Source organism: Lytechinus pictus, chromosome 6, assembly GCF_037042905.1.
Source record: "Lytechinus pictus isolate F3 Inbred chromosome 6, Lp3.0, whole genome shotgun sequence".
NCBI lineage: Eukaryota > Metazoa > Echinodermata > Echinoidea > Temnopleuroida > Toxopneustidae > Lytechinus > Lytechinus pictus.
In genome coordinates, this window is record NC_087250.1 from 15,485,381 (window position 1) to 15,497,388 (window position 12,008).

Consider the following 12,008-nt stretch of genomic DNA (forward strand, 5'->3'; position numbering starts at 1 on the left):
GATTTGTACACCTCGGCTAAGGCCTCGGGGTGATAGAAGGGCCGGTATGAAAAGCACCGAGGGAATGATGATTTCCACTGTCATCCAAATATAAAGCATATACTTGTCTGATTTTTCTTTATCTGTTCAGGGTCGTGTGGTCCAGTGGTTAGAGTATCGGACTCATAGTCGCAAGGTTGCGAGTTCGAATCCTCACTCTGCCATTAATTGTCTCCACTTTGATAAAAAGGCCCGAGAGTCATATATGTCGTCTATAATACAATAGTATGCGTAGCTTAAATCAAGGTCCCCCAGAGCTATCTGCCCTTTTAAAAAAACTCGAGAATCTGTTTATCTCACGGTCAAGTGGATAGGGGTCGCCTTAACCACTAACCGTCTCCGCATCTGCTTTTGGTTCTGCACCGCGAGCCGATGCAGCGTGTAAACATGGTAATTGTCTGAAACCGTTATGGCGAGTGAGTCCAAACTTTAAATGCGAATATCTCTGTTGTTTAATCTGCAACCCCATTATCAATAATCATAACTTTGTTACCTGAAGTACGATTTCAATAAACTTGGTATCGAATGAAAGAGGACGAAATACTCTTTCTAACCATACCAAAAACCTTAATTGTGATAATGGCCGACATCGGCCTGGTTTTGATAGAGCCAGTCACATAGAGCCAGTACGGGTCGTGTGGTCGAGTGGTTAGAGCATTGGACTCATAATCGCGAGGTTGTGAGTTCGAATCCCAACTCTGCCATTGTCTCCACTAAAGGCCCGAGAGTGATATCTGTCGTCTATAACGTCAGCCACTATGACTAATTAACCTAGACGTAAAATGTTTCATAGGTAATTGGTTATATACCAGCTTGGCGTTTACCAGCAAAACGCTGTCCCGCCGAGTTCCTACGGGAATCACCATAAACAGAAACAGAAATCATATTGGTGTACCCCTTTTAGCAATTAATTAAAAGATAGTTTGACTAGAGAATATATTGAATTGACTTAACAAACGAATGTTAAGTATAAAAGAAAGAATAATCTTTGAGGAATGACGAGGATTTTTTGTACTACAAAGTATACAACGCCCTTTACAATGTCGGATTTTTGTTTTACAGACAAGATGAAACAGCACAGATAATTTATTTAAGAAATCACAAACCCATACTGCTTTGATGTAAGTGAGTGAAAAATGTAGAATTATCAATAGTTCACTATTATCCCAGAAGAAACGAGAACAAATGGTGTTATTGCATTGGTCTTAACGAAATGACGTCATTATTCAAATGCCCCTATCTCATTGGGTAAAAGCGCTCCATGAACAGATGAAGGTAATTTGTGTCCAATCAACATTGGGTATTTCTTTTGAGCATTTTTATTTATCCAGTGTGATGAAAACTTTGCCCATTCTAAAGTAATTGCTGCTTATTTTTTCAACCTTACTGGACAATATGCTTCCCGTATTGGGTAAAATACTGCCCCAATTGGTTGGGCACATAATTACCCTCGTGCTGGTTAAAGGTTTACCCAATATTTTTGTTACAGTGTATAGTGTCATAGTTGTCAGTGATAAAAAGTGAATTCCCCGCAAGTATCATATCTATTTTCAGATTTATATGATAAACATACATTCCCATATACGAGTTTGCATATCTCTCATAAAACAAACTTAGCATTGTACTGCCGCCTTTTTGGGCTCCATTTTATGATGGTCTATTCGGGGTCATTTTCATTGTCGTCTTGCAAAGAAAATCTCATTCGTTGAAATACGGTAGAAAGCTTAGTGGAACCTGAATAATATTTGTTGTTAGTTATTTCGGGATAAAGCATTATTTAACAACCCATCATGGCGGATAGCGGAAAGCGTTGCCAAAACTGTTGTCATGGTATTTGCTATTTTCTGTTACTAGCCACCATTATCGTGTTAAGTGGTAAGCAACCAACATCATTTCATTATAAATATTTTTTTATTTGCTATCGCGTGCATATACGTATATTTCTTTAAAAAAATTGTATTTTGTATCCATCTATTCCAGTTACGGTCGCGCTTTTTGTGTATACAAAATTAGCATTCTTTTTCATCGGATCGCGTACAATATATGAGTAGGCCTTTATCATTATTTTCTTCAAATGCTACCCCACTCCACCTATAGTGTGATGGTGGGCGTATATACTTATTTTTATTGTTATCATTGTCATATCATTATTATTATTATTATCAATGTCATTGTTAGCATTATCATTTCTATTATCATTGCTACATGTTTGGCGTCACCTATGCCCGGGAGGCGAAAAGCGAACTATCACTATGACCCACCCGTCTCTCCTCCCGATATGACTATTTTCTTTTTACAGTAAGATTGTAAGATTTTATTGACTCTATCGAACCCCTCTCGGGGTATGAGAGTACAAACATATTTACAATACATTAAAACAAAAACATAATTTTTTAATGACGGCTGTAACAACCTCCACGGTAACGTACCTTAGCATTCACTTCGCAGACGCCTCCTGCAACGTCAAGTTGAGAATCTATTGAAAATGCCCGTCAAATCACATTGGACAGATTAGAGGTCATTGTCGAAGGTTATTGTAGCGGGACAGCACATCGTCTTAAGATTTACCGGAAAATAAATGCAAATATGTAGTTTGTCCAGAGTCCAGGACGACACTGCTGTTTTGATTCACCTATTTCGACAAAGACTGCTTTGTTATGAAGGGCCTTTGACAGAAGATTCTCTGTGTTATAGAAAGCGTCTGCAAAGTGATTGCTACAGTGATTGCCCTGTTGTTTGAAAAGCAAAATCAACTCGCTTCATATGCCATTTATGCCTCTCCCTGTGAGTAAACCTCATTAAACGGAAACATGTGCGTACTTGCTTTTTGGCTTATTTATAGTTCAATTCAAATTGATCACATCGTATTGTTAATTCAACGGTGTGAAAACAGAATCATAAAAAAAAAAAAACATCTTGTGGAGGCTCGTGGGACTGTTTTCACAGAGCTGCTAGTAATTTTACGCACGACTTAACGATCACTGGAACAGGTAGTTGGGAGCTAAGTCCTATTCTCAACTATTTTCTTTCTCATCGTTTAGTTAGAATGCGATCTCTGCAGAATGATGAAGATTCTTATTGTTGACAAATATTTGAAAGATAGTGTTTTTCTGTCCAATTTGAATTATAATGATTGCAGGAAAATCTGCCGATATTGTTGATTAATACAAAGAACGATGCGGGCTATCCCGTTAATACAAAGAGATGTTCCAAGTCAACACTGTAAACACGATGTGAACACACTGTGAACACTCTGAACACACTGTAAGCACACTGCATACACACTCTTTTGAGTAAAACATACACACATAAGCGAGCAAGTCCTACATTTTACCAGTGTTCACAGAAGTTCACAGTGTGTTCAGTCTGTTTACAGTGTGTTCATAGTGCTACAGTGTATTAACAGTTTGATCACAGTGTGTTCAATACAATATCCAGTGTTTTAATAACATACTGCCTGAAACAGTAAAAACAAAATTGGTGCAAAGACTGCACCCTGGTGAATGCCACTTTCAATCTCTTCTTTTACACTTTCATCGGCTGGTAAAATCTAGGAATTGCTCGCTTATTTGTGTTCACTATGTTTCCAAAGTGTGTTTAAATTGTATTCACGATGTGTTAAGAGAATATGCGCAGCGTTTTCACTCTGTTTACAGTGTGTTCATAGTGTTAAAGTGCATAATCAGTGTGATCACAGTGTGTTAACAGTATATTTACAAGGTTTGTACGGTGTGTTCAGAGTGTGTTCACAGTATGTTCAGAGTGTTTTTACTGTGTTTTTAACGCATTATTCAACCTGGTTGACTGTTCAGTCTGTTTACAGTGTGTTCATAGTGTTACAGTGTGTTCACAGTATGTTTACAAGGTGTTCACGGTGTGTTTACAAACTGTTAACGGTGTGTTCATTGTGTTACAGCGTATAAATGATATGATCACAGTGTGTTCACAGTATGTTAACACTGTGTTTATGGTATTTTTACAGTGTGTCCAGAGTATGTTGACAGTGTGTTCACTGTGTATTTACGTACCACAATGCAAACGCGCTATTCAACCTGGTTTACTGTGTGAACAGATATAAAGGTATCAAACTTTCAACATTATGTTCAAAACTAAAGTAGCAATGTTCAATCACAAGAATGTAGTGCTTAAGATTTTAACATTGTTGTTTAAATCTTTAAAACTTTGTTTAAATGCTCTTTCAAAGAACGACCTTAAGTTCAACTGGTAAATATTCATTAATATTATATCTGAAAGCAACTTATTGTAACATAACAAGTTTATATAACTAGTTTAGACTGCATTTGCTCCTACCCATAGGCGGCGGAAGCGGGGGGGGGGCGGGGGGGGGGGACATGTCCCCCCTAAATTTGAGGTGGGGGGGGCGATCCCCCCTAAAAGTCTAGTTGATAACCTTTTTTTTTTTTTTGCTTGTCAAATTTTTTTGTTGGTCCCCCCTAAAATTTTGGTTGATAACCTTTTTTTTTTTTTTTGCTTGTCAAAATTTTTTGCTGGTCCCCCCAAAATTTTTGGGGCTTCCGCCGCCATTGCTCCTACCAACGTCTTTTATTTTCTTACACTTAATTTGTTAGTTTAGTAGCCTTAAAATTAACTGTTTTGTTATTATATTTTCGTTGACCATAATTTAACCAAACATGAACATTTATTGCAGTCACAGCCTCCAATTGATTTTTTTTACTGATCTTTCATATCACCATTGGATGTTTTTCATGTATATTTAAGTATATGTATTTTACGTTATGCAGGGCCTCCTAGTATAACAGTATTGTAATTACTGATGGGGCTACCATGTTAAATAAAGACGAAATTAATAAATAAAAATAGACTTAAAAGTGATCGCAAGTTTCTTGGAACGCCCCATTATTAGAAATGTTTAGTTTAATTCTGTAAGTTGTTCACCGGGGTCTGTTGCATGAAATAAAAGCTCTGGCAATTTTTTGCCAGTGTTTTTATCAATGGCATAATTTAGTTTGCCAAAGTTTTTGTTTATTTGCCAGAGATGTTTTTATGGCAAAAGCTCTTTACACCAGGCCTCGATCTATTGTTTACAGATATACATTTGAATGTATTACGAATAGCGTTATTTCCTTCATATTTTTTATAAAGGCCTCATAGGTGAGGAATTAGTACGAGGTCAAATCTATTGAGATTGATTTGCCTCATAATCGAGGAAAACCTAATTGTATGCAAGTAAATGTGTAAAGAGGCGTTTTGCGGTCATAAAATAAGGCAGCTGCAGGGGTATTACAAAAATATCGAATATCATGTAAACATCTTTGTGGATTTATTGAGGATAAAGTGCGTGTGTAGGCCTATACATACATTTAGCATAATTATGCTGCACCCCAATAATGGGACCAATTCTTTTGTATTCAAATTTGATTTGAAGTATTATTCATTGTATGCATAAGAAATAATTTGTTGAATTTAGGCAATTTGATTATAATTTGGGGGTCAATCCCGCCCGCTCTTTAATCCGTGTTTCACCGTCATACTCAGGGATTTCAATCTGAAATAGATGAAATTCCTGAAGATTTTTTTTAACTTTGAGTTATTTCAATGTTGATATTTAAAGGTCAATTTCAACCCAGAAAAATGTTGATTTGAATCAATAGAGAAAAATCCAACAAATACAACACTGAAAATTTCACTAAAATCGGATGTAATATAAGGAAGTTATGAAATTTTAAAGTTTGGCTTATTTTTCATAAAATAGTTATATGAACAAGTCAGTGACAGGCAAATGAGAGAGTCGATGATATTCGTCACTTACTATTTCTTTTGTTTTGTATTGTTTGAAATGTACAATATTTCAATTTCAACAAATTTGACAAAGATCAACTTGACTGAACCGCAAAATGTTTTTAAAATGGTAATTCCACATGTTCAGAGAGGAATACAACTTTCTTTCACATGGCAATGAGGGAAAGTTAGAATATTTCATATTCCATATAATAAACTACAAAAGAAATAGTGAGTGGATGACGTCATCAGTCCCCTCATTTCATACAGACCAGGATGTGCATATAACTATTTTGTGAAACTAAGCGAAATTTAAGATAGTCATAACTTTTTTTATTTTACATCTGATTGTGATGAAATTTTCAGTGTTACGCTTGTTGGACTTTTCTCTTTTTATACATTCCAAAGAACTTTTTGTTGGGGTGGACTTTTCCTTTAATGTTAAAAAATAGATGAATGGCTACAGTTCCCGTTTTTGATCAATTGATTTTGAAGCGCATGCATTAATTTACTTACATGGCGCAAAACGCAGTTTGGTAGCTAAAGTGATTGCGCTCTTTAATATATCCAGCAAGATTGTATCTATGTGATCTCCAAATCACATATTGTGTGTGTGGTTGTTTGGGGAGAGTGATGGGGGGGGGGGGGGAGGGGGTTTGGGGGCAAAATGATCTTCCTCTAATTAATCTTTAAAAACACATCTTTTATCCATTAAAAAAAAAATCTTGTACAATTATGTGCAAATGAGATTATTCTATTCTGTTAAAGAAAAAAAAAGTCAACGATTACAAAGTCTGTTTTTATTTGTCGATCGATATATCTTTGTCTTCACATTGTTAGGTAAAAGAAATTGGGCAGTTCTATTTAATTAGTAATAATTCTGAAAACCTGTTTGCAATCTCATTGATAACATTATTTCTTTGTTTATACACATGTACAAATATGAATTGTGATTGTAAACTTATTGATATGAGAGAGGAATAGAATAAAACATTATTTAAAACAAAAAGTACGTGCCTTTTCCATCGCAATTAGGACTTCAGAAGTGAATGTGGAATGAAGGTTCTAAGAATTAGTCATTAATTGTTTTATATGGTGTTTGTTTTGCAGTGTTTCTATATCTTTGCAAGAACCCGTTGGATCCAAGTAAGTATACCGTAATATACCAATTTGGATGAGATATTTATTTGCTTATTACTATATGTATTACTTTTTTTTCTTTTCATTCGAGTATTGGGGGGGGGGGGCTGTTGGATTGTTAGGCATATATTCGGCATTTATCAACACCTTTATTTATTTATTAGGTCCATAATTAATACCTTTATTTTATTCATTAGGCGTATGCTTATTTTATTCATTGGGCCTATATAATTAACACATTTCTTTAATGCATTATGCCTTTGATTCATTTAGCCATAATCAATGCCTTCATTTTATTCATAAATCCTATAATCAATTCTATTTTTATATATTAGGCTTATTATAGACATACCATTAATACCTTCATTTTATTCATTAGGCCTGTAATTAACAAATTTATTTCATTTACTAGGTCTATAATCAATACCTATAATTTGTTCATAAGGCCTGTAATTAATTCCTTTATTTTTTTTCATTTGGTCTATGATTAATTCCTATATTTGCTATAATTAATTTTCTATTTTTCCTCCACAATTCTAGCCTTGCCACGGCTATCATCTCGCCCTCGAATTGAGAACGTAACTTCCTCGACAATCGAGATAGAATGGAATAAAGATTACACCGGCGACGGCCCCGTATGCGGCTACATCGTCGAACTCAAACCTCCGACATCGACGGAGTGGACGAGTGTCGGTTTCGTTGCCTATGATGACGATGCCGACGTCTTCGGGTTCACAGTTGATAGACTTGTCCATGACGCCCTCTACGCCATAAATGTTAGAATCCTTCACTGTTCGGGTGTGGAAGGAGGTAGAAGCCCAGAAGTCAGCCAGACAACAAATATGAGTAAGTTCCATGGCCGTCGGAGCAAAGGAATATCCTTTTTTTTCATAGGGGACATCTATTGTTGCGCCCCAAAATACAAAATACTTTGCTCGACGCCCATGGTGATTTTATACAATTACATTAAATTTAGAACTCGTTCTTTGCACCGCCCCATAGTGGGCCAGGAGAGAGCAAAAGTGCGCCAAAATTGTTTTTTGGTCATGAACCAAATTTTGTTTTTTTCATGTTCTAAGCAAAGATAAGAACCTGTAGAATGCCTCCATACAATATTTCTCAATTAAATTGATTATTAGTTGCTCATTTTTATTCAATATTACCGGAAAATGACTCTTTACGGCTACCGCATGTGTAAATGACACGTTTTTAGATATTTCACTGTTTTAACAAAACGGATTGCTCAATTTATTTCTAATTCACTGTGCTCTTTGATAAATGATCGTTTTCAGTGATCAAAGATTTTCAAGATAAAATGATAATCCCTTCAGAGGCAATTTTGGACGAAACCATTTGACAATGGGGGGTTTTAGCAATTTTTTTTTTCATGAGCATTTCTTTTACAAATTGCTGCCGATTGCTGCTCTGTAAATACCATGACGGTCTTTGTTATAGTTCACGCTTTACACTGATACCAGATTTAGCTGCATATACGTGCATTTTCTGGAGATATAACCAATTTTCCAACCACATGTTCGCCGTATTTATCACAAAAATCGTTCCAAGTTAGTGTCCCATTATGCGCGTGTCGAACGTTGCGGGTGACATCATAGAGTCCCCGTCGCGTGCTGGGAGAGAGAGAGAGAGAGAGGGGGGGGGGATGTCTGGCTCATGTGCCTGGCTCTTGTGACTGGTGTCTGCCTTTAAAATATTTTCGTTAAACATACGTAAAGGCAAGCTCTCATGTCCAATTCCACTAACTATATAATAATACATGTAACACAACTTCATTTTGATGCCAAACTGTTCCACCCCGTGTTCCATATCTGATATGCTGTCATCCTGAGAAGATTAATTCTTAAGGCAAGATTCCCGGGTAAGATTATATATTTGTTTTGTTGTTCATAAACCAAGTAGGGGCTACTGTATATCCATATAACACACATGACTAGGGATGTGATAGGTCTCACGCAGTTTTCTGACAAAATATGAAAATGTGTATAGGGCAGAGATGGGATATACGTGGGCTCTATTACATGCATAAGTTGCATTATCATTATTAGTATTTATCCGCCCCCCCCCAAAAAAAAAAAGGTTTGTAATTTCACATACACGTATGAATTCGTTTATCTCTTGGCTCACTCTAAATTTGCTATAATTGTTAGTATCGATCAAGAAGGTAGTGTATATTATCATTTCAAGGATTGTTTGGTTTATGACTCTCATTGACTTTATATGTATTCCACAGACTAATGGTAACAGGTGACATTGTGATTAGTAGCAAGATTTTAAGAGTACAACAATCACACCCTCTTCCCTCTGATGTTCAAAGTATGCTAAAAGATCCACTCACCAAAGACATAATAGTTGGTGAGATAGAGAGACTCTGATTCGGAATAACTTTGTATCCGCCGTTCTTGGTGAAATAGGTAGGCCTTGTAGGGCCTTGTACTGATTAACATGCAGAGGACCCGGCCTCTATTATTTATCACTGGAATCATTACTTTAAAGATTTCACTGTCCACTTCTGGTATCAATCCATTTTAATTCATGAGGTGTGGTTAATCATTGTACCCAGGGAATGAAAATACTCCTTTCCATTTTTTTTTTCAATTTCACTTTGAATTTTACAATTCCGGATTCATGGTAGGGCGCCCTCTTTAAACGATACTCAAGTCACCAATTGAATTATTTGTACCCCGAGCACAGATTTTTCTTGTTTGTTTGCCTGTTTGTGTGTTTGCTGTTTGCTAATATGCCTAATTATTGCTGAAATTTCTCTAAAACTAGTTTCTGAAAATTTGAAACTTATTGTAGAATTAGAAATATGTAAGTTCTTCTCATTTGTTAACAGCCAATCAGCAAACAGTATTTTAACGACGTCATCAATATTTGAAAATGCTTTTATTGAATTCTACGGGTGAAATTACCCCCTATCTACCAAATTTAATCGTACAAATGTGTGAATAATGGGTTTTGGCGCACTTTGGGTTCATTCTGGCCCACTGTGCGCCCTTTCTTTACCCCCCACTTTAAATTCAGATTTCATTTTCGACAATTAGCGGATATAATTATTTTGTTCGACAAGATAAGTCTACCCCCCAAAAAAAAAATATTTGAATTGATTGCATTGCATTTATTCTTTTTTATTCCAAAATATATAGATATATTTCGAGATAACGTCAATAATCCTCTTTCATTTATGCACTTCCTCGCTAACAAAAAGATCTTGTATAATCAGCATAAGAACTTGTATAATGGGCACTCAGTTATGCCTGAGCTGAAATATTTACAATAAATGACAAATTTCATACAAGAGCGTTTGAATAAAAAAATATATGAAATTTAAAGGAACGTCCCTAACATAATGACCAATGAACTATTTATCAGTGATAGTGAAGCGTCTTTCCGGGACAAAAGTTGTAAACCTATATTTGAGATGATCATAATGTCATTCTGCATGACACAAAGGGAGCGATGATGGGAAAAAAAACATGAATCAGTCAGTCAATCAATCAACTAATCGATCAATTAAACAACCAAGCAATTAATCAGTAAATCTATTTATCAATTGTTATTTATTTCATAATTTCATTTCAAATATAATTAACCAGGGTAGCCCACTCAGCAGTACACTGATCTCCCGTAGTGCCCTGCGATATCATTCAATCGATCAATCAATCAGTTCATCTTTCAATCAATCGAATCAATGAATGAATGAATCAATCAATCCAATCAATCAATCAGTCAATTAATCGATATATCAATCAATTAATAAACCAATCAATCAGTCTATTTTTCATTCAATCTATCATTCATTCATTCATTCAATCAATCAATCAAACAATCTATCTATCTATCTTTCAATCAATCGATCAATCAATCAGTCCATCTTCCAATCAAACAATCAATCAATCGGTCCATCTTCCAATCAAACAATCAATCAATCAGTCCATCTTCCAATCAAACAATCAATCAATCAGTCCATCTTCCAATCAAACAATTAATCAATCCATCTTCCAATCAAACAATCAATCAATCAGTCCATCTTCCAATCAAACAATCAATCAATCAGTCCATCTTCCAATCAAACAATCAATCAATCAGTCCATCTTCCAATCAAACAATCAATCAATCAGTCCATCTTCCAATCAAACAATCAATCAATCAGTCCATCTTCCAATCAAACAATCAATCAATCAGTCCATCTTCCAATCAAACAATCAATCAATCAGTCCATCTTCCAATCAAACAATCAATCAATCAGTCCATCTTCCAATCAAACAATCAATCAATCAGTCCATCTTCCAATCAAACAATCAATCAATCAGTCCATCTTCCAATCAAACAATCAACCAATCAATCAATCAATCAATCAATCAATCAATAAATCAATCAATCAATCAATCAATCAATCAATCAATCAACCAACCAATCAATCAATCAATCAATCAATCAATCAATCAATCAATCAATCAATCAATCAACCAACCAATCAATCAATCAATCAATCAATCAATCAATCAATCAATCAATCAATCAATCATTCAATCAATCAATCAAACAATCAATCTGTCTCTCTATCAATCAATCAACTAATGTTATACGAGATAAGCTGTTTTACGTACTTGTTTACCTACCCAGGACCTCAAACACAGCCACCATCCGAACAGCCGTCCACGGGCCAGCCATGTCCACCAGAGAACTGCACAGATTGCCCCACTGACCCTGATGCAGGGGAACAGGAATGGAGAAGGAATTTTCTTATCGCTGTTCCAATCTTGTCGATCGTCGCTGTTCTGGAATTTCTTGTTTTTATCGGGTAGGTGTCTCATTCTAATTCGGATTCTAGACTTTTGAAATAGACATGGACAATGACTGTTAACCCTACATGGCCCTAGGAAGAGGGGTGGGGGGGGGGTGCTAAATCACTCTCAAGATTGACCCGAGGGGTGCTGCGTGTGTATTCAACACAGGCAGCTGCACACCTGAAAATGTGGTAGTTACGCTGAAAAGCAGATATGTAACGAAAAATTACCTAAATTTTGTAGTGAATTAAAAAAAAATCC

General features: G+C 35.8%; 1 protein-coding gene across 1 annotated transcript; it reads left to right on the forward strand.

Annotated features, from left to right (window-relative positions):
- Positions 1-1,736: 1,736 nt before the first annotated feature.
- Positions 1,737-11,765, forward strand: LOC129263234 (titin-like). The gene is made up of 4 exons (XM_064100427.1): positions 1,737-1,914; positions 6,910-6,945; positions 7,480-7,785; positions 11,584-11,765. Exons 1-4 carry the CDS (start codon positions 1,830-1,832, stop codon positions 11,763-11,765), a joined length of 609 nt encoding a protein of 202 aa, XP_063956497.1. The 5' UTR covers positions 1,737-1,829.
- The last annotated feature ends 243 nt before the right edge of the window (positions 11,766-12,008 follow it).